This window comes from Fusarium verticillioides, chromosome 4, assembly GCF_000149555.1.
Source record: "Fusarium verticillioides 7600 chromosome 4, whole genome shotgun sequence".
Taxonomy (NCBI): domain Eukaryota; kingdom Fungi; phylum Ascomycota; class Sordariomycetes; order Hypocreales; family Nectriaceae; genus Fusarium; species Fusarium verticillioides.
Genome location: NC_031678.1, coordinates 2,104,071 through 2,125,482, shown reverse-complemented (window position 1 = coordinate 2,125,482; position 21,412 = coordinate 2,104,071). Strand labels below are relative to the sequence as shown.

General features: G+C 49.9%; 4 protein-coding genes across 11 annotated transcripts; 2 read left to right on the top strand and 2 right to left on the bottom strand.

The window, feature by feature from the left end:
• Positions 1 to 353: 353 nt before the first annotated feature.
• Positions 354 to 7,506, bottom strand: FVEG_05034 (hypothetical protein). Of its 8 annotated transcripts, none has more exons than XM_018893031.1 (7): positions 6,178 to 7,506; positions 5,614 to 6,120; positions 5,508 to 5,545; positions 5,222 to 5,435; positions 4,503 to 5,166; positions 4,285 to 4,445; positions 354 to 4,232 (listed from the first exon to the last, which is right to left on the bottom strand). In XM_018893031.1, exons 2-5 carry the CDS (start codon positions 6,086 to 6,088, stop codon positions 4,823 to 4,825), a joined length of 1,071 nt encoding a protein of 356 aa, XP_018749838.1. In that variant the 5' UTR covers positions 6,089 to 6,120; positions 6,178 to 7,506; the 3' UTR covers positions 354 to 4,232; positions 4,285 to 4,445; positions 4,503 to 4,822. The 8 variants fall into 8 exon arrangements, with proteins under 8 accessions (XP_018749838.1, XP_018749842.1, XP_018749837.1 ...); XM_018893035.1 differs by having other exon boundaries at positions 4,503 to 5,435; positions 6,178 to 6,289; positions 6,379 to 6,401; XM_018893033.1 differs by having other exon boundaries at positions 482 to 4,236.
• A 3,511-nt stretch (positions 7,507 to 11,017) lies between these two features.
• On the top strand, positions 11,018 to 13,563 carry FVEG_05033 (hypothetical protein; the record flags this gene model as incomplete). The annotated part of the gene is made up of 3 exons (XM_018893027.1): positions 11,018 to 11,031; positions 11,131 to 11,280; positions 11,358 to 13,563. 3 exons carry the CDS (start codon positions 11,018 to 11,020, stop codon positions 13,561 to 13,563), a joined length of 2,370 nt encoding a protein of 789 aa, XP_018749834.1.
• Positions 13,564 to 18,086: 4,523 nt separating this feature from the next.
• On the bottom strand, positions 18,087 to 19,358 carry FVEG_05032 (hypothetical protein). Its single transcript, XM_018893026.1, has one exon. The coding sequence runs from the start codon at positions 18,760 to 18,762 to the stop codon at positions 18,409 to 18,411; it is 354 nt and encodes a 117-aa protein (XP_018749833.1). The 5' UTR covers positions 18,763 to 19,358; the 3' UTR covers positions 18,087 to 18,408.
• FVEG_05031 (hypothetical protein) lies at positions 19,301 to 21,141 on the top strand (the record flags this gene model as incomplete). Its single annotated transcript, XM_018893025.1, has 3 exons — positions 19,301 to 19,403; positions 19,476 to 19,523; positions 19,577 to 21,141. The coding sequence occupies 3 exons, from the start codon at positions 19,301 to 19,303 to the stop codon at positions 21,139 to 21,141; spliced, it is 1,716 nt and encodes a 571-aa protein (XP_018749832.1).
• Positions 21,142 to 21,412: the final 271 nt, after the last annotated feature.

Below are 21,412 nucleotides of genomic sequence, written 5' to 3'. Positions count from 1 at the left end.
CTTCCGGAATCCAGGCTATACTAGTGTTCCAGTCATGTGCATGTAAGATCTGAAATTGCATGGGCTGTCTGGTCACACTTCTTGAGTAACCGTATACCTACAGTTCATCAAGGTCTCCATTGATATAGGATACCTTGATTAAGAATAGTAACCATAATACTCAGCGTTATCATACCATCGTCGAGTAGTGTCATGAAATAACCCCAACCTTGACTTAATTGCCGTATTATAACTGATTTATAAGATAGTTCACCGGCTTAGTCTTTTCTCAACCGTAAGCTAAATGGGACTGATCTCAACATGGAGCATCCTCCGGCTCGACGAGCCCTGCACAAATGTAGCGCTTCAGTTGTGGCACATTTGATACGCATGATTCCTGCCTATTCAACACATGTATCCGTGATGGTGGATGTCTGCCTACCCTATATCGCTTAGTCTAAAATCTCCAGATATCACAACCGATTGACTAGACTAGAGTTTATGGTCTGTTTTATTTTATTTGCCCGGAATATCTACACGGGTATGGAGAAGTCCTACAAGCACCTATATTATGTTCTTCTGTTATTTGTTCGACGTGAACTGTTCATTCTGTTTGGTCAGCGATTGAGGGAAAATGTAGACCTTACGATGTATAGAGCCACACATATCTACCCATATTGTGCTTTACTTACTCTTGCCTTCAAAGCCACTATTCTATATAAACACTGTCCAGAAGATGAGGAACATTCTGGCCTTGGCCTGGAATGCAACCCGTTGTGACCCAAACAATGTAGATAACCAGCGCAGCCATGAGACGGCTTGTAGCTGTAATGTTGAGGGACATGATAGCAAAACCACACGAGTCATAACCCAGTAAATGGCATGTCACGATTCAGTTCTTCAGCGCAAATCGTTCCCCTTGACAGCAGAATGGCGGTAATCATGAGTCGATAAAGGACGCGTCAACATTGTCGACATTTGCATGCAACTATCACCAAACTCACCACGACCACGACCACGACCACGACCATCCCCAAAAACCCCTGGAGTTCAAATACCCATGTGCATATCCAACCGAGATCGTCGCTGTTGGGATGAAAATAGCATTTCCAAAAATAGGGAGTAAATGGGTTTCTTATTTTGGGCATCTTGGCCTGTCTCTCACCAGCAACGCGCCATTGAGATTGCCGGAGCGGACGTACTGCCCAAGCAACGATCAGCCCCCTTCACCATCAAGCCTTTGCGGTCACTACGAAAGAGACCAATTCAGGTACAGAAAGCGTGGAGAAGGGGGGCAGGAATCCCCCCAAAAACCGTTCAAGGAGGGCAGATGCGCATGGGTAGGACGTGCGATGATGTAGTGATCAACCTGATCGTGTCCCCGTTAGGTATGGCAGTTCCAGTCAAACTTTTAAGCCCTGTGGTACCGAAGGCTTCTGGAAGAGGACCCTGATTCATCATCCTTGGAAAAAAAAAACGAAGTTTTCTCGCCAGTTGAATTTGAGGTCCCAAAGATAACACTCGCTTACAACACGAGCTGGTAACCGAGAGCGGCAAGATGACGATGTGTTGATGATAATCTCGAACTGCCGGTGATGAGATTGAACATGCTTGAAAGTACCCAGTACTGTGACCCTCAGCAAGGGAGAGGGGTGTGGTGGCTTGACTGCAGTGTAGTGTACGGCACCAGCCGCTCGATGATAGGCATACTCAGTTGACGGAGCCATCGAGACCATCAATTTTCGAGATCGCAGCTGAGGGAGCACCAGCTCGTCTCGGAATGTGAAAGTATTTCAATGAATCGTCGACATGCCCCGAACCGCGCTCCAAGAAGCCATCGTTTGATACGTGAAACCAGTGTTCAAGAAGCCCCAGACAGGATAGTATCTTGAACAGTTGGGTCTCCTGGCATGCACCCACCCCTGAAAACCGAATTGTCAAGATCTGGCTCCGATCCCACAGAGCAAAGCGAATAAAGTTACGGTTAGTATTCAAAGTAGGGGTTTGCCGATGCTGGAGGCTGACCACAGGGTCACATTCGACCCCAGTATACGGAAACAGGGTGCTGCATAACAGGTGGATTAAGGTAGGGCTCGTTCCCAAATTGGGCGTTACCGGTGGAAGCTCACCCTAGCAAACCAGCAGAAATCGTTATTGATTACTCCGTACCCTTCACACATTCGTGTAACAAAGCTCAAGATATGTAATAATCATGCCGCAGGTATGGATGCAGTATTCGCGGCTATATGCAGTTCTGATAATCAGGACCCTGATCATATGGATGTTGCTAGGCAGTACTGTTTTCCATCTGATTTCTCATAGGTGTCGGTAAACTTCCACCAATTGATTGCTGAAGATGTTGGACCGGGGAACAACGGGACGACCATGAGGGAGGAGTCTGAAGCTTGTTCGAATGTTTCGACCGAGTAGTATAAAATTGAATTGTTTAGTGGAGGGGCCAGCAAAACTTTCCGATGACGTCAACGCCTCTAAAGAGCTTGCTATTCGCGATGCTCAAGTTCCCTCAATCATCATGCGGGGGCATCCATCAGTAGGTGGACTCGAAAGATGATACCTAGCGTCCCAGTCTGACTGGCGAAAGAGGGTGCCACGTTGACGACTCTAACCTGTTCTGTAATGAATGCGCCAGTACAGTGAGCACAGTAGTATTCTCCCAAGTCCCTTGCCATTACTACTCCATGTCTTGCTCCTTAGAGGCTTCGATAACGGTTTCAGCCTCGTGGGTTGACTGACGTGGAAGGATCTTGGATAGCAACAATGACATCATTGTCACGGCTGTTGCATTGTGGCTGGGCCCATCCATATGTTGTGACGGATGGACGAACGAACAAAACCCTGGCCCCCCTGTAGGGCAAAATGGGACAAGTTTGGCGACATCTCCGCTCTGATGAACGCTAATGTTCCGGAAGTCAATCAGGCGTCTCGTCTCACTCCAAGGTCCTGGGTGCCCTTGCACGGAAACGGGTATCAAGTTCCAGCTTCTTTTCTTTCTCTTCTTCGGCTTCGGCATTACATCCATTGTACGGCACTTTCAGGCAACTTGGTGCGCGGTGCTGGCTGGTATTGGATCAAATGCATCTCTCGTACACTGCCCACTTGAAGAGCTTGCAAGATATCACGAGCCAGCTGTCGTTTGTGGGGTTGACATCTGAGAAAGATGGCATCTGAATTGATCCACATGAAACGGCTTTGTGTTGACCTGCCTGAGCGCGTGGTGAACTAATACATATCATCTCAAAAAAGGTATAGCCAAGCACGACAAGGCATTGTAAGCCATGACAAACAATGCAGTAGACTATCCTCGAAAGGTGGTAGAACCTGGAATTCGAAGAGATTGTTCGTCAATCAACAACCCCTACTCCGTACAGTAGAAAGATTGATCTGTGAGGAAGGGTGTGAGGGGAAGGAAGCGTTACATGGGGTACGCAACTCGCCCGAAAATTGTGTGGTGTTCACACCAAGATACCCGCCGCATGGTACATAGATGACCGTTGTGAGCTACCGGTCACACGTACATGGCCATAGGGCAACGATGGCCTCTCCAGGGCTAAGAGGAGAATCAATCTCTAGGTGGTTCGGGCTGAGAAAATTGTAGAAGCCCCAGACGACTCGATATATCTTGAAGGCATCGCTGAGAATTTGAAATTTAAACGGCGAGGACATAGAGCAGAGAGATTGTCCTTAGCGATTACATTGACGTAACCAACATACATCCTTCGATTATGCTAGTGAACGTTATGATCCGGGCAAGATCTTGCCGGACGTGATCCATAAACAATTTGCCGAGATTAAGCCACAGACGAAGGGCTGCACCGTTGTCATTGATGACTGTAAAACGCATAGACTGGGAAGTTGGATGTAGAGCTGGCTCGATGCATAGATAGGTATTTCCGTTCTCAAGCCCAGTAGTGGCACGGTCCTGCATCTCTGGCTGCACACCCAAGTCGGAGCATGCAATTGTTGGATGGACTTGACTGGGATTAGGATGTGTTCCGAGATGGCACCAGATGGGACTTGACAGGGTAACCCTGGTAAAGGTAAAGCACCAATGGCGTTTAATTGATGCTCGACATAATTTTATTGAGACCAGATCAAACGCTCTCAACGCGGAATAAGGAAGCTCCAAACAAGCACAACCGGAGGGTGAGCTGTATGCTTCACCAGTCGTCCAACTGATATGACCACCGGCTTGACTGTGCTGAAGGTATCAAGTCGGAGGATTTGAGGGGAGGCTGTCTCGGAAGTGTTAGAAAACAAAGAGTTAGAAGCTTGGGCTCTCCGTACTTATTTCAAGTTTATTGCCGAATTGGTCGAACATATTGCCATGTTATTTATGCTTGGCAGCATAGAATAAATCCGCATTTCGATAGTGGCATAAGCCATTGCCAGGTAGGAGTTTGGTCTTGGGATATCGTGGTCCTCCAAGATTGTTTGCCTGCCTATGCCTGCCAAGGGTCAGCTGTTCGAACGGTTGGTGCGTGTAAGCTAGAGTTGCCAGCTACCTAGGTAGTTATGCACCCCGGGACAAGCAAGACAAGATATCGCCACGAAACAAATATATAAGATGAATACTTATATATTAAGCGGCAATACCAGGCAACTTATTGTGGCAGCAGGTGTAGTAGTAGCAAAAGAACAAGGAGCCTGATCTTGCTAGAACATAGTATTTGTTCCAGCCACACACCCTTTTCGGAGCCAGCTGTAGGGTCCCGTATAGTCCTTATCCCGTACTCCGTATGTGCCCCACGACTCTTGCTCGGGCATCTATCGTGAAATCATGGTGATCGACGCTGTTTGGCTCATACTGGTAGCAGTACACCCTCTATCTCCTCTTCTTCCCCATTATATCCTCTACCCTCTTTTCAACATCAGGATCTTTAATCTTTACATTCTTCTTCTGAGATTGCTTTTGTCTCCACTCGGTCGCATAGGGTTCTATGAAGTTGTCCCTGAAATCTATCTCTGGTTGCTCTGGAGGTCCACAGTGGGCAAACTCTTTAGACTTCTTCCCATGGCAGTCCCAGAACATCGCGCCCTTATGCACGCAATCCTTCCCAGTCGCGCACTCAAAGCCACCGCCTATATTGTGTTTGTTTGGGGAGGCAATAACAATTTGCGGGCCATGCATACCCTTCCTGGTAAGTCCCTTGGGCATCCGAACCGTATCTGTATCGTTTCTTAGCCACTCTGTCAATGCCATTTAGAGAAGGCTGTGACTTACAGGCAGTGTGCGCAACCCTGTACCAGACACAGGCTGCGTCTCCCGGGCCGCCATTGCAGCTATATGAAGCCCCAAAGGCCCAGGACTTTGCCACAGAGTAGCCTCCCGAGATCCAAATCGGCAGGGCGACAGTCGCACTCCAAGACTTGGTGGTGGTTTTCGTGCTGCTTGTACTAACAGAGCAGCCCTCGGTTTTGCTGCAATACCCAACCTCCTACAGATGTTCAGTACCAATATGAAGATGTAAAAGAACCTGTAGGGTAAGGAGGGGAGTGGAGAGACCTACTGAAAGCTGTTCATAGTAGTATCTCTGGTGGGGCCATCCTTGAAGTGTATGTCAGCAAGGTCGAGCCTAGGTAGGTATGTAGTTCACTCGAAAGGATGATACCGACCGTCACCGTCAAGCCTTGGTTTCTGTTTGTAACGGCGCTGTAACTTGCGGTACCGCGCGTCAGTTTGGTAATCTTCAAAGGCCCTTCCCACGAGATTTCCGGAGAAACAGGACGTCGTATCCTGTTTAACAACACCCTCAGGGTCCCATTTTACACCTGAGCACTGTATGGCAGTATAGCGATGATTAAAATCTGTAGAGCATGAAGGGCCTCCAGAATACTTGGGATCGGAGTGAACAAAGAAGCTAGTGCTACCAACTGTGAAATTCCCAACACCATTTTCGTTGATGTTAGAGAAGTCAACGGATTCTTTAGCTTTAATCGTTGTACCACAGATCCTTGTGATCAAGCCCCCACTAGCGCCAAATGCAATTAGAGAAGATGCATTTGTCTCTATGTTGCGAATAAAAGTAATTCTTACATCAGCCGCACTCGCGACAGACAGAAGCAGATAAACACCATAGAGTAACCTCATCTCTCGCGTTGGGAGAAGAGGAGAGCCCGTTACTGGAAACAAGGTCAGTTGCTACGAAACTTTTCTGATACTGGAAGGATATGCCTTACCTACTGCCAGAGCCAGGTTCTGTTTGTGCTGGTTGAAAGGATAGACGTGTTTGCTTGGTCTGTTTCGCCGGCAGTTCAGACAATACTGGAAAATATACCAAGAAATCTCATGCTTTTCAGAGGAGGGAGGGACAAGTCAGTTTATACCAATTTATTCAGCATTACCCTATAGAAAGAAACTTTGAGGGCGCCTTATATTACCTCTCGATTCATTACAGGGCTGCAACTTCTCGCACGATATGAAGCTTCACCTCCGGGATGACGCTCGTGGTCAACAACACTGTCCGTCCCTGTCATGGATCAGTTCTCAGGCAAACCAAAAAGTTTGGCCACCACCTCTAGCACAAAAAAGCCACGAAAAAGGTTTACAAGTAAAAGTGCCGAGATGCCATGATAAGAAGTCGGCGACCCAAAGAAAATAGTTTTCTTATTAATTAACTCCCCACCTCTGAGGGAGCGAGGTACAGTACAGTACCTACATACAAGTATGAAGGGGGCGGCAACACGCGTCAAGCCACGCTTATTACGCCACGACGACGCTCAGAGCCACATCTGTCAGTCACGCCCATGCCTGAGTAGCTGAAATCTCAGGCAATGATCAACAAGATAGCAGTCAAAATATTGATCGGCACAGATGGAATCGGCCCAGAACATGCAATTGGGCAATAAATGTGCCGAGGATTGAGGATCTAGCCCTGTGGCGTCGTCATGATATCGCCTCCAACTGTGGCTGTGAAGCTGTCTGTCGTCAATCCCGAATAACGGATTGGCTATGCGGGATCCAACCCAACCTAGACCCGAAGAACACACATGCAAATCACCCACGTGCCTATTCTCAATCTGAAGTGAGTGGTGGAGATCTTTAATCGAAAAGATGGTAACGGCCACCGAAGACTTAGGCCAGGGAGGGACTTCGGCGGCCGCTACAATTGCAGTGCATGGCTTTTGCAAATGGCATTCCCAACGTCCGGACCAAACTGAATCAGGACAAGCGGTGTGAGGGCAATGGTTCGATTGTGACTCCTAGGTGACTTTCTTCATTCGAACATAGAGGATGGATAAGCTCTAAACCCTCAGCGTCGCTAAGACCAATTAAATGATCGAGGGACTACTCCGGAACCTCTGCTAGATGCACACAAGCGCGCCTGGACAAGAGATGAACCATGGGCAGTTAAGGTAGTACCAAGACCAGGATGAATATCGAGAATCCGAAGGGTTCAGCACAGCCACGCGGGAAGAACAGAGCAGGCCCCTTCTAGTTTTGGAGCTATCATATCGATAGACGTTCTGGAAATGACAGAAATTATATGCGTGCTGCTGTAGTCTATGTCACATCGAAAAATACAGCACAACATCTCACCACGGATTGACCATGGGATGTTCTGATGAATGACGGACCTGGTCAGGTGGTAGGGCCCCAAAGGGGAAGGCCTAGAGGCAGAGGTCATTTCGGGCCGTGGAGTGAGAGTGAGTGATGCAGATGAGAAAAGGAACGGATGGGAACCCATCCGTCATGCCGCCAGACCGGGGACAGTATTGGAAGAAACACCAGGCCCTGCCCTACATGTACCTATGTAGTCTTCACCTTCACACATATTGTACGGATGCGGTTGCAGAGCTCTCCAAATGAGCCATCCTCCGACCAATAGGACTCATATGATGGATATACCTACGCAGTAGGGGGTACAAGGGAGCATAGCGCATACACATTGCGGCGGGAAACGGGAGATGAGGCATGGACAGACTCCATCCCCAGGTTAGGAGGTGAAAAACAGACATACATTTCAGTCACGTTGTTTTGATTTCCCCCATTCAATGTACACCTTGTGGATGACTAGCGTTCGGTATGCGTGCGTGCATAGAACAGAGGTAGAGTTTTTGTTTCCATCAGCTGCTATTGGCTCCATGACTTTAATTTACCGGCTCGAATAACCCCAAGCTTAAGTATTAGTCGGGGATGGCGCTTGAAGAGGAGAATGCCCATAAAAACAGAAGGGTAAGAGAAAAAAAAAAGTCTCAAACAATGGTTTAACCCCAAAGCCCCGGCCTCCGATAGAAGAGCAAGCACCTCGCGATAATTAGAACTTTCGATGAGGGGTGATTTTGGCGTGGGCAGCCGATGGCAGACGAGGTTCTCTTAGATACAAACCGATGACAGAGTAAAGATCCGATCCAACTAGTGTTCGAGGGTGGGTTTGGAGCCTCCACATCCCACGGCTCTGGCGTTCCTGCGTAAGGGTTACCGCTGTTGTATCCGAGGCGCCAGGACCACTGCCTTTTAGAAACAGACCCGACAGTGAGAGACCGGGTCCCCGCCTACAGTACAGCGTTGAATGGGAGCTAACCTAACTAACTGCTACAGTGCATTACAGCGCAGCAACACGTCCAATATCAGAACTCAACCTACCTTAGCCTAACCACCCGGGGAAAATAACGGGATGGAAATGGGATAATTTTGGGGGCCAAGTGGTCAAGCCTCACCCCTCTTCATCTAACTTCTGATAAAGCCACTCTCGCCGGCACGTACGCTGTAGCGATAATTAGATGCAGATGCATTCATTCGCGGGTACTGTAGGTACTGTAGACGACGTGCGCTTCTGTTGACTCAATCTACAGTCTAGAGAAAGCCTAACGCAAGTCTCATCTGTTCCATCCAGTAGAAGGGTACGGAAGCTAAATGTCCACAACGCTGCAATGGCGTCACTGCCCGAAGCCTCCCTTGCTGTTCTACCTACCTTACCACACTCGGGCTGTCTGTCCTGTCACAAGCCTCACAAGACACAAGCCCTCTTCCGATCAATCACAGGGAGAAAGGATCCATGGGAAGAAATAAAGAAATAAAGGACATGCATGCATGGACTCTTGTCATAACCAACCGCCCGAAGGAGAAAGAAAGTACTTGTTCCTCACTAACAATTTTCAAGCGATACGGCCGATACCTACCAGACCAGACAGCGAACGAAGGACGAGACGAGCCTCTTCTTCCTCCTTCTGCCTCCCCTCTAACCTTCTCTTCCCCACCCATGCCCATGGACTCTGCAGCACAAGCAAGGGTTTTTAGTTGCTAGTCTCTAGCTGCCCGCCGACCCTTGACTCTGGCGGATGAGAAGACTTCTGGGATCAGGGTCCCCCTTGCTGGTCGCTGGTTTGCCCCCATGGCTTTGACCCCACAGGCTCCCGAAAATCGACGGGTGGATATTGTTGGTATGAATGCATGTCCTTCTGACTCTGCCTGCATAGGTGAGCGACACAACAGTGCATCTTCCTGAATCGACCATCACAATACAGTATGCACAGACAGTCTTGCTGGACACATAGAGATAGGCTCATCTAGATCGGTAGCGACAGCCCTTGAGTGTCGAAGTAGCATCGTCAAAATGCCGCCGTTTGGTCAGGTCCCTCAGTGTTTACGAAGTCGACGCTGGGCTGGGCTATACTACTGATGTACAGCAAAACACACATTTTAATGTATGTAAGGTATCGCAAGCTCCAGCCACACATGAACTGCTGGCAGCCCAGCATAGATGTACAAGACAAGGGCACAGGAGAGACATCTTAGCCAGCAAACACTGACAGTTTCCATTAATTGTTCATTTACTACCTATCCTTTGTTTGACGGCAGCCCGGCACTGCGGACAAGCTATTGTTGCCCCCCAAAATCACATCCACTCTGCAACTTCTTGGCTCGGCGTGAGAGAAGGACACTTGCGTCGACACCTACAAAACACATAGCCGCCGCTCGCTAGAACCCTGACAGTCGAACTGTCCAGCCTCCATCGGCAAAAGTGTTTTCCTCTCTCGAGTATCTCTTAGAAAGCTTAGTGGTATGCCCCGATCTACAGTGTAGTTGCATTCTGACGACAGAAGTTGACGCCGCAGTGTTGCGACAGTCAGTTGAAATAGGCTTCGCGGGTTCAGCTCTGAACAAAACAAAAAGACATACATACAATAATATCTCGGCATCACTTGAGATCACCGCGTTACGTCGCATCCTGACTCCAACATCGCACCACTCACTCCCTGGCGTCTGGCACAGGCACCAAAACCGTGTGCCACAAGTACTTTTCCCTACGCTTGCTATAGACACGCCTCCTCCCGATTCATATCCACATTCACCTCATCCACTCGATCCACGACACCGCCTCGGCGCCCCAGCCCAGAGCTTGGGACGTGGGTACGAGGTACTTAGGAACTTCGAAGTCAGATCCTCGTTCTCCGTCCATCGAGTCTTTTCAGTTTTCACCCTCCACTCCTCCTACTCCTCCTGCTCTGGCCTGGCCTGGCGGGACTGACGACAGGTCCCCACCACTCCTCCAATATACCCTTACCTTCTCTAGCTTACCTTACCTGACCCTTCTTAATTACTATTTACACCACCTGCTACAATATCCCACAGGCTTCACGCACCTCTCTTCTATTTCTACTTTATCCTCTACCCTCGCGAGAAACTGTCGACCTCTGTCAACGCTCGCTCAGTACAGCTGGCTCGTCGCTTTACCCTGCCTCGCCGTTATAACGCGCCTAACGGCTTACCGCGATCAACGCTTTCCGCTTTCCGCTTCCGCTTTGCTTCGCTTCGGCCAGCACCACCATCCAATCCCACACCACAACCCGTTGTCGCAACAATACATACACTGAACGCTGCACCTCAAGATCAATGAATAGCCTCAGCAACTGCCTTATCTAATAACCTATCATCGAAACTTGCGCCTGCGTATTCTGTTCGCAAACTAGCAACATTGCCGATCGTCTAAACTCGAAGACATTGTTCTTCCGCGCTGCGCTGACAACCTTTCCACATTGTTGCTGTCTTGAGACGGCCTAGCACGCTCGTCTCGACATGTTTCGACAAAGGTACGCACCATACGACTAGTTCGGGCTTCTGCGCTGCTATGGCCTCGCAGTATAGGCCGAAAACCTTACTTTTCACTTATTAACACAATACTTTCCTAGGACGAGCTCACAGAAGCCGGGCGATGAACTACTGGCCAATTTCCGCCAGCAGTTCCCTGACCTCGCTGCTGCCAGTACTTCTGCTACTGCCCCAAGTCTGTCACAAACTACTGGCGCCGAGAACGTGCCTGCTGTCCCTCTACCTGACCGGTATGTGCTTTTGCGACTATGTACCATGGTGCTTGCCCCTGGGCTACCTGGGCAGTGTTTACTAACATCCTTCACAGGAACCAGAACCTCACTCAAGATGCATTCCGTGATCAAGATCCAACCCCTAGGGCGACTAACGACCCTTGGAGATTTACTCCCTCTCTCTTAGATCCGAATTCCCTGTCATTCGCCAGCTTCGCTAATGCACCACCTGGCTACTACACACCTACACCTGGAGGCACTAACACACTATTTCACCCACAGGCCGGCGACCTGCATACTCCGACTCTCGGGTTGGGAATGGGACTTAACACACCGCTGTCTATGCCAACATCGGGGGACTCGTTGCATCCTGGCCCAGCTCAACCAGTGATGGATATGTCGGGGTTTCAGACACTGCAACCACATCAATTTCACCATTTCAACCCGTTCATTCAAGCGCCACCACCCCAGCCAACCTTTGCGCCCTCTACGTTCGTTCACCAAGACACAGGATATGAGACCATGGATCAAGATGGATCGCCCATGGACTCGGACCCTTCTGAAGAGCGCATGTCATCCATTGGTGCTACCCTTCACAAGAACACACCCATGATGAACATGCCAACAGGACAGTTCTCAAGTGGTCCTATATCCCATCCTCTTCCGGCCTCAGCAGAAAAATTTCGATTTCACTCAACCCTCAACGCTCCTACAGCCATGATCAAGCATGCTGACGAAATCCCTGTCACTTATCTGAACAAGGGACAGGCTTACTCACTTTCTGTTGCCGATACAAATGCTACCATGCCTGTTGCCCCTGGAACCAAATATCGCACCTTCGTGCGGGTGTCTTTTGAGGATGAACAGCAACGACAGCGGCCAGGTGTATGCTGGGGTCTCTGGAAAGAAGGCAGAGGCACTAACGAGGCACACCAGAGAGGCGGAAAGCTTCAAGCAGTTGAATACGTGGAGGCAGGCCAACCAGCTGAAGGTGACGATAAGCGAACCCGTGTGGAGCTTGAATCGTCATCCTTTGATGGCTTCTGTGTCACCTGGACACCAGGGATCAATGGCCCTCCCGAGGTTAACATTGCAGTTCGCTTCAACTTCCTCTCTACCGATTTCAGCCACTCGAAGGGTGTCAAGGGTATTCCTGTAAGACTCTGCGCCAAGACTCACCCTGTGCCGTGCGATCCTTCACAGCCAGCGGCCGACGCCAATCCTGAGATTTGTTACTGCAAGGTCAAGCTCTTCCGTGATCATGGAGCGGAGAGGAAGCTGTCTAACGACGTGGCACATGTGAAAAAGTCTATCGACAAGCTTAAGCAGCAAATTACACAGGCCGAGAGTGGTCTCAAGGACTTTGGCAAGCGCAAACGCTCAAGTGGAGCTGCAAAGATCGGAGAGCCGCAAAGACCCGGCAAAGTTCAGAAGCATAAACGAACATGGTCTATGTCCTCAGCCAGTTCTGCAGGCGGTGGTGGAAGAGCTACCATGGAAGAAGACTTACATTTCAAGCTCCAAACGCTGCAGGATATGTTCACTAGTACACGGCCCGTCAGTGTATTATTCCTTCGGGGCGATGAGCCCGACGACCCAGATCTGCACCCTGTTTCGCTTCCTGGGGATATATCGCCTCTGACCAAGCCTGGCGAAGGTCCCAACTGGCAGGCCAGAAGCGGACGAAGCTCTGTCGCAGGCTCTATTATTTCCCCCTCACCCAGCTCTCTGTCCTTGGCATCACAGGCTTCTGGTATTGGCGCTGGTGGTCAATGGAAGAACTTCGACTCAGTAGCGGGGGGTGACACCTCACGGAAAGGGTCTGAACAACCCACCAGAATTGCCAAGGGTGACGATGATGGCAGTCTTAGTGGATGGATCGAGGCTCTAGGTGTTGACTCGTCCTATCGCCCACCCCAGGAGCGAAGTCCAAAGCCTGTGGCATGCTTCTACATTCAACGAAGGAATCCGAACAAGCCCGGAAGCTCGGACTACCACCGCGCTATCTACCTGATGCAACGTAGTCTTCAGGAACTCAACAACCGAATCGCGGCCAAGTGGGGCATTGACCCTGCCCGAATCCTCCGCACAATCCATTCCATCCAGAACGGCCTTGAGGTGGAGATGGACGACGATGTGGTACAGGAGCTCAAGGAAGGTCAAGACATGACGCTTGAGATACAAGAAGTTACTGGACCGGCAGTCAAGCGGGAATGGGAAATGGCTGTCGATGCGAACGAAGACATTGCAGAATCCAACGACAAAGCAACAAGTGGTTTCGTTCTCCGTCTTAGTTTCTAATTGCCCTCTCCCTCTCTTTTCTTTGTGTCTGTTTTTTTTTTTTTTTTACTCCCGCCATGCTACCTTGAGTACGTACGGCGATGAGTTTGCGGCGATAAGCAACATATGGGTCTAGACTTGGGATTGTACTGTTTTGCTGGGGTCTCTCGGCCTGTCGCCAGGTTGGACACACGATCACATACATATACGGATTGGGATTGTTGGCTCCGGGGCGTTGACGATTGTTACTCTTGTTGAAAAATGATACCACCGGTTTTTCTTTTTATTCTTACTATTCTATTTCACCTTTCTTCTTCATTCTTTGCTGCCACACTTGTGACAGCCGTGGCAACTACTTCAGTGCCCTTTTTGTTTGACGCATGGCATAAGGATTTTGGCAGACGATGGATGGGATGGGCGGCTATTCTCGCGTCGAGCAGGAGTACTAGTGAGAATTTTTGGACCGCCTTTAATTCTCTCATTAACAGACAGCACCCTGGCAAGCCGAGATGCGCTCATGTGGAAATGGCCGGATTGCCCGATACGAAGATGAACGCACACTCTTGGCGCCTGTTACCGCATTATTCGAAAACAATCTAAGCGTGTGGATCTTCGCTACATAAATCCACATCCTGCCAAGCAACATATATATTCGTTTGTGCAACACTCTACACCAAGAGCCTCGTCAGTCTGTCCAACCCCCGACGTGGAAGCAACATCATCATATTTCTACTGCGATATTACATCTTTTCTTGAATGCATTTGAGCCAAACACAGAAGCGTATATGCATCACATTCTTATACAATGGGCGGATGAGTCCGGCGTACACGAAAATAGGACTTACGATGTAATGCAAGCAAGAGACGGGGCGAGCGAAAAAGATGTGATATTTATCTTGTTCTTGGGGAACACGACGTACATATAATTCCATATACAATACCCACACTTGTTCAAGATCTCAAGCATGCCCCAGATCTTCATGGTTCGTCTAACAGCAGCAGTGCTCGCCATAAAGCGAGGTCCAGAGGCAATGAGGTATGTAGTATAGCATTTAGTTATGCTCGAGCCTCAGTTTCAACCGTTTGTGGAGTCCTTTAGGCCAGATATCGGTGGCGGACCAATTTGACACTCAACGGCCGCTATTCGTTACTACCAGGCTTGTGTTTGTGTCGCTGAGGGTCAGATGGTGCCATCTCACCCACGGAACCCAGGACCGATAGTGCAATAGCGCACGCTATTCGAAGCATTGTTTACATGCGTGTCGTGGGCAAATCATAACGACTCGATCCCAGGCTACCACTTCGTGGCTAGCACATCGATAATGCGTTTCGAATGCGCGTCAAGGGTAAGGAATTCAAGAGCCAAACAGCCATATCCTGGCCAAGCCGGACTTTCTATCCGGTGACTACAAGCGCCAAGCGGCATGAATAATTAGAAAGGATAGGTCAGCAAACTCAAAGAGATGGTCTAACTAGACTATGAGAAAGCGAAGCCCAGATTTCGGAAATAGCAACGCAATTGGGTTACACCGACATGAGCCACACTGCCACAGGGCCGTCTTCCGAGCAGATTACTATTTCAGTTAATAGCAATTGGTCGACCGACTACCTTGCCAAGATGGAGTGGAAAGGAGCAAAGTGCCGAGCTTAGCCACCTGTGGCGAGGGGGTTTGCGTGTTCCCCCAGACTATACAAACCTACCTAACCATACTGTGTCTCCTCTCTGGGGTTACATACTTCGGGCTTCGCAGTCCAGGATCAATTTAACGTCGTGGCTTGTAAGTGATTCAAGCTTCTGCTCAACTTGATTAGGAATGATGGAAGGTCTTGTTGGACATTGACGTGTTAGCGATGTTTCATGGGCACAAGGTGCCTGGCGCGTCTTGGAATATGATTTGTCGCACCTGCTTGTTCTAATCTGCGATGCGCTGTCTAGTTTGAGGGGAATTAGAGGCGGCTGCAGTGAGGTATCCCACAGCCCACCCAGCTCACGGCGTGAGAATGATGGAGGAACTCACCGAGCACAAGGACGCGCGCACGATCCAGACATCCATGGAATAACTCTTCCCCATCGGGACAAACCCTTTTGGCTCAGAGCCCTTTGGTCTTTTTGTTGCGTCGCCTATGTTGGCTGTTGGCTTGGCGGATGAGTCTCGATTCATCGGCGATGGCATGGCATGGCATGACCCAACTATGTGCATGCATGGTGTCTGCAGTTCAAGAGCATCTCGGTCGGCAACATACTCCCGTCCCAGTGCCCGTCGACATGGGAAATTGTGTTATCATGCAAACATTGGATCCGGCGCATGGCGGTACCCGGACATTGGGACCCAATCCCATGTCATGATCGTGCAACTGGTCATTACTAGCCACAATCGAGGTTAAGCTCGCGCCTCAGGGGAATGGGATCGCCATTGTCAATTGAAAGTGACGGGCGGTACGCGACACACTCTACATACCACTTTCACCTGCTCTCCCAAGCCACCTCCCCCTCAATTCGGCTGGCTCATTGAGCTGAGCAGGGGTCAGTCAACGGCCCGGATGAGACATAATACAGGACACAATTAGGCCCCCTAGGCCCCAACAATTGTGGTGTGCTTCAATGGGACCTAGGCCCAGGGACAGACATAACTAGGTAATTACTCTACTCGCCACATCAGGGGAGCAATGATAAGCCACAGTTCACATCATATCCCCCTCATAGGTGGCGATACAGTACATACAGGCGTTTCGACCCCAGTGAAACCTCACATGATTTTTTTCACAACGCTGACTGGTTTGGCCTCCATATGATAGGTGAATGGAGCCTGTACTTACCTACCTACCTAGTCTAGTCCTTGGGAGGGCGTGCGCTGTCATGAGGGGATCGACGAGCATTGAGCCACAAGTCACTCTCCAACATGAGCCATCATTGGATGTCGTCGATCAAAACGCCGGACTTGTGGCTAACAAACTCACGACAAACCCTGGGCCTGGAGGGATCCCGTGGTTCAATGCGAAGCGGCTCTAGCGGCCAAGAAAGACTACATACAACCGCGGGCGACCGTTTGAGGGGCGGTTCTTTTGCGAGGAGTGTAATAAAAGGTCGGTGAGAAAGAGGAAAGCTATCTGGAGACATTTCACTCGACAAGTGTCGATACATTCCCCGAAAACTGCCAATTCAGAGGAAGAAAGAGAGACCAGGGATTGTGCTATACATGGCAGGGACATGAGAAGATCCCGCCCGTGGGTTGTGCAACAAGCGTCCAATGGTATCTGTCAACCAGCCAGACATGCTTCCTGTTTCGGCAAGCTGAGGGCATTCAGCCACAGCAGAGTCACTCTCAGCACCAAGATAGGGAGTGCGACTTCGCTGGGGCTAGAGAGGAGAACCCCTCGCTACTGTGGCTCCTCTGTTCTTAGCGATCGATATGACGCTGAGAACTGTGAAGTAATGGGCTGTATCCCAAGGGCTGGGCAACAAGTATCGGGTACTCTGTGCTGCAGGATGGGGTGCGGGGTCTTGTGTGTTACCGGCCGGCCGGTGTGTGAATATTGGGTCTCTAAATTGGTCAAAGGGGTCGAGAAGTATCGATCTACAAACTAGACCTGAGTGAGGGATTGCCGATCCTTTGGGCCTCAAGTTGCATGCTCTGATAATCTGTTTGGAGATTCCGATAAGCGATGGAACACAAAGTACATACACACGTACAACTTGGTGCTATTGCTTTGCAAAACCTAATGGAAGTGCCAGAGGCCTCCAGCATACTCAGAACTCTTCGCCCCATCTGTTGTTGGGATGTTAGTTATACCTGCTGTCTCTGTTCAACCTCAGCTTGGTCACCACATTATCAATCCTCTCGACATAGCGGACACTTACGCCCTAGCCGCTTGGACCAAATCAAAGGGACTGTCAAATATCGGGCATCGATCTTTTTCTGTCTCTAGTTGGGCTCTCTTTTACCCACGGCCAGAACGGCAGGGTGACAATCCCTTCCCTCCGATCGATCGAATTTCAACATGTCGACGATGATGAGAAAAGCCGATGGGCAGCGCATGGTAATTTAAAAGAAAGAAAAAAAAGAGAGAGACGCATACGCGTTCAGTAGTCCGTGGGCCTTTTCCTTCTCAGCCCCAGGGCTTGATATGCAGCCCTGCATTCTCTCTATGAAACATTATTGTGGATAAGGTAGGAAAAAGACGGTAAATACCCAAATACCACTGCCGAGTACTCATGGGTTTAGGGTTCAGACATACATACCTAGCGATGCAGTCAGTATCTGTACGCAAGTATTTTCCCACATCACACCCCCTCATGCGATATCATCGAGATGCTCACAACTGTGGATTCTGAAGGGAAGAAATGCCTGGCGAAGCTAGTGCATCAGTGCATTTATCCGTAGCCACGTCAATACTTGACATGAAGAGGAGCTATGAAGAGTTTTGACAGTCACTTGATCATCTGTTGTTATGCTTTGATGGTCCACCACACGTAATTAACTATGTGTCCTCCGGGAAGGCGACATGGCGTTTTACTATCAACGTGGATGACTCCAAGACTCTTATCCCCCACCAGAGTGAAACTTATTCTAAAAGGTTTTACTTCGTGAGCATAAATGAAGTGTAGGTAAGCTAGGTAGGTAGAATATAAGCCATACTCTAAAGTCAGCCACCCTCATCCAATACACAACCGATAGGACGACAGGAAACCAGGGGAAGGACATGTTCAGCCAGTCCCAAGCGTTTCTGGGCTATAACAATCCAGTAATATAGTCTTTATCTCAAAGAGAACCGCACCAACCAATGAGAAGCTCATATCTTGAGAGAAACAAAGCAGCCAACGGTGTATACCCAGGTATGTAGGTGCATACTATCACTCGTGTTTGACTATTCCTCGGCTGCCTTGTCAAGTATCTCCCGTATGCTCCTTGCATAATCCTCTCCGTCGCCTTTGATCCCATTCAGCACAATCGTCTTGTCGCGCGACTTGGTGCCGTGTGTCAGCTGAAGACTAGACTTTGGCACGCCCAATATACCGCTGAGAACCTGAACTACAGCCTTGTTGGCCTCGCCCTCTCTCGCCTGAGCAGAAACGCACAGCTCGATTGCATCATCGGTGACGGCTATGACGCCCTCGCGGTTTTTGCTGGCTCCAGGTTTCACGCGAAGCTGAAGATGCAGAGAGCCCATAGGAGACTTTTTGGTGCCAGTGACGAAGCGAATAGCACAAGGCGACGCCATAGTCAAAGGCAGAGGAAAATAGCCCAGCTGAGTACAGTACACTTCAGTTCAATGAGGGGTAATTAGGGTAGAGAGTATGTAATGGATGGAGTTCGGGTGAGCGGTTGTCTTTGTTGAGCTTGCTCTGATACGCCCTCACAAAATATGATTCACACCTTTTGAATTGACTTTACACCTTGAGATCCATGGATATTGTTCCATCCTAAGGCAATTGAACAGCATCCGCCCGCCTGTAACTTTCTTCCCCCCGACCCGACCTGAAATGCGGCGCCTGTCGCCTGTACAGGCCCTGGAGCTGCCTTTGGCCAGTAGCGTCGCAGTTGTAACACCGGGGCCCCACCGTCACTTTATTCTCCAGGGTCGACAAACTTGGACCTCAACTACATCATCGACCATCGCCAATTCAACTCTAGCCTCGCATTTCCTCCATCCCAATTCACCGCGATACCGTGCGACCAACTGTATGCTCTTTGCATCTCCATATAAAGCAACAGCAACAGCGTCTTCTCGCCTTCGCAGACCCAGCATCTCAGGCGCCATGGCTTCGGCCTTCAGCGCATATCATGGGCCTACAGCCGCCGCGTCGCAACACACTATCACAGCTCTGGGGCGATGGTCCGTTCTGAACAACTCATTACCAGGTTCGTGTTGCATCATGCCCATTCTCTCGTTCCCTCTCCCTCCCATACGTGACGCTAATTCACCCTCTGCAGCCGTCGACAAGATCAAATCTTTGCACGTCTACGATTTCGATAACACTCGTGAGTTCGCACCTCAGTCAACGGAAACATAGCACATATCTAACACAAAGCAGTATTCAAGACCCCCCTACCGAATCCCCAACTCTGGAACGGGCCCACGATTGGGACATTGTCGAATCAGGAAACGTTTGTCAATGGCGGCTGGTGGCATGACAGTCGCATCCTCGCGGCGACAGGGGAAGGCATCGATATCGAGGAAAAGCGTGCCTGGGACGGCTGGTGGAACGACAAGATTGTTGATCTTATCAAGCTGAGCATGAAGCAGAAGGACGCTCTCTGCGTTCTACTAACGGGTCGTTCGGAGCGTGGGTTCGCTGAGTTGATAAAGAAGATGGTGACGGCCAAAGGACTCGAATTCGACATGATTGGTCTCAAACCCGCCGTGAGCCCCTCAAACCAGAAGTTCCAAAGTACGATGCACTTCAAGCAGCTCTTTCTCGGAGCCCTGATGGAGACATACAAGCAAGCAGAAGAGATTCGCGTATACGAGGATCGACCGAAACACACCAAAGGCTTCCGCGACTTCTTCGCCGAGTTCAACCGCCAACAAAACATATCCCCAACGCGCGGCCCTCTTACAGCTGAAGTGATCCAAGTGGCTGATTGCGCGACAACTCTAGATCCCGTGATCGAGGTCGCCGAGATTCAGCACATGATAAACATCCACAACGAGACGGTCTCGAAGCAATCCCCACGAGGACGCCAGAATCGACTCAGGATTAAGAAGACTGTGTTCTTCACTGGTTACATGATTGGGCCCGAGGACACCAAGAAGCTCATCAAGCTCGCACATATACCACCAAACATGCCCCAGCATGAGCTGAAGTACCATGGCAACAACATTCTCATCTGCCCTCGGCCGTGCCCAGCTAGTATCCTGGAAAAGGTCGGCGGCATGGGCAGTAAGATGAAGTGGGAGGTAGTGGGCACAGCTTGTTTTGAGAATAGCATTTGGGCAGCACAGCTTCGACCTATCCCCCAACACGCCAAGTTCCATACCGACAACCCCAGTCCGCTCGTCGTGCTAGCATTGAAGAAGGGCATCAGACCCATGGACGCGGGAAAGATTCAGAACTGGCAACCTCTGCCGCAGGAAAGGTCTTTTGTTTTCGAAACTGTGGTTGGTGAGAAGGTCATTCTACGCATCGAGGCAGAGGATCCAAGGGAAGACGAGTACGAGAGTTTGTTTGCCAACAAAACATCTAAACGGAAGCATAACGGCGACGAGGACTGGAACCAGAGAAACCCCCATGGCCACTACAGCGGACGCAACGAATCCCGAGGCTATCATTCAGGTGGCCGAGGAGGTCGAGGTCGAGGTAACCGTGGCGGCCGCAGCAATACCAGAGGCGGTCGTGGTGGTCGTGGTAGAGGAGGAGGCTACAACTATCGATCTCTCGACGATGTTGAGCCAAAGAACCAGCAGGGCGGCTACGGGCCACAGGTGGATTATGATGACGCCTACCCGCCGCTCAGCAAATCCAAGAACCCTCCCGTATCAGCGCCCAGCGGCCCCAGTCAAGGCCGACAACCGCCTCGAGGCCCAGCACCAGCACAAGGACGACCCATGGGCGTTCAAGCAGCCAACAACAACTCGGATCTTCAGCATTACTATTAGAAATAGTCTATACCCGCCCAACACGGCGGCCATCATTTTATCTTAACGTTGGACGGCATACACTTACCCTGGTTACATTACACCAGGCCCAAATTTAGGTGAAGATAATAGTCATTGTACATATGTGTATTGTTCCTGATACTGGTCTTGTTTTGAGACCTCATTGGGTGCATGGCGTACAGGAGGGAAAGCATAACAAGTATAATTTCTCGTGGAAGAACTGGAAAAAAGAATGTCTCGGTGGAAATGGACAAGAGTGTCATGTATAGGT

What these genes read in the sequence shown, in the direction of transcription:
- FVEG_05034 (XM_018893028.1), bottom strand. An exon ending in ACCAAGGCTTGACGGTGACG is followed by an intron (nt 5,546 to 5,613) that starts GTCGGTATCATC and finishes ATACACTTCAAG; the next exon opens with GATGGCCCCACCAGAGATAC. An exon ending in CAGGGTTGCGCACACTGCCT is followed by an intron (nt 5,167 to 5,221) that starts GTAAGTCACAGC and finishes GAAACGATACAG; the next exon opens with ATACGGTTCGGATGCCCAAG.
- FVEG_05032 (XM_018893026.1), bottom strand. Translation starts at nt 18,762, where the DNA reads ATGGCGTCGCCTTGTGCTATTCGCTTCGTCACTGGCACCAAAAAGTCT.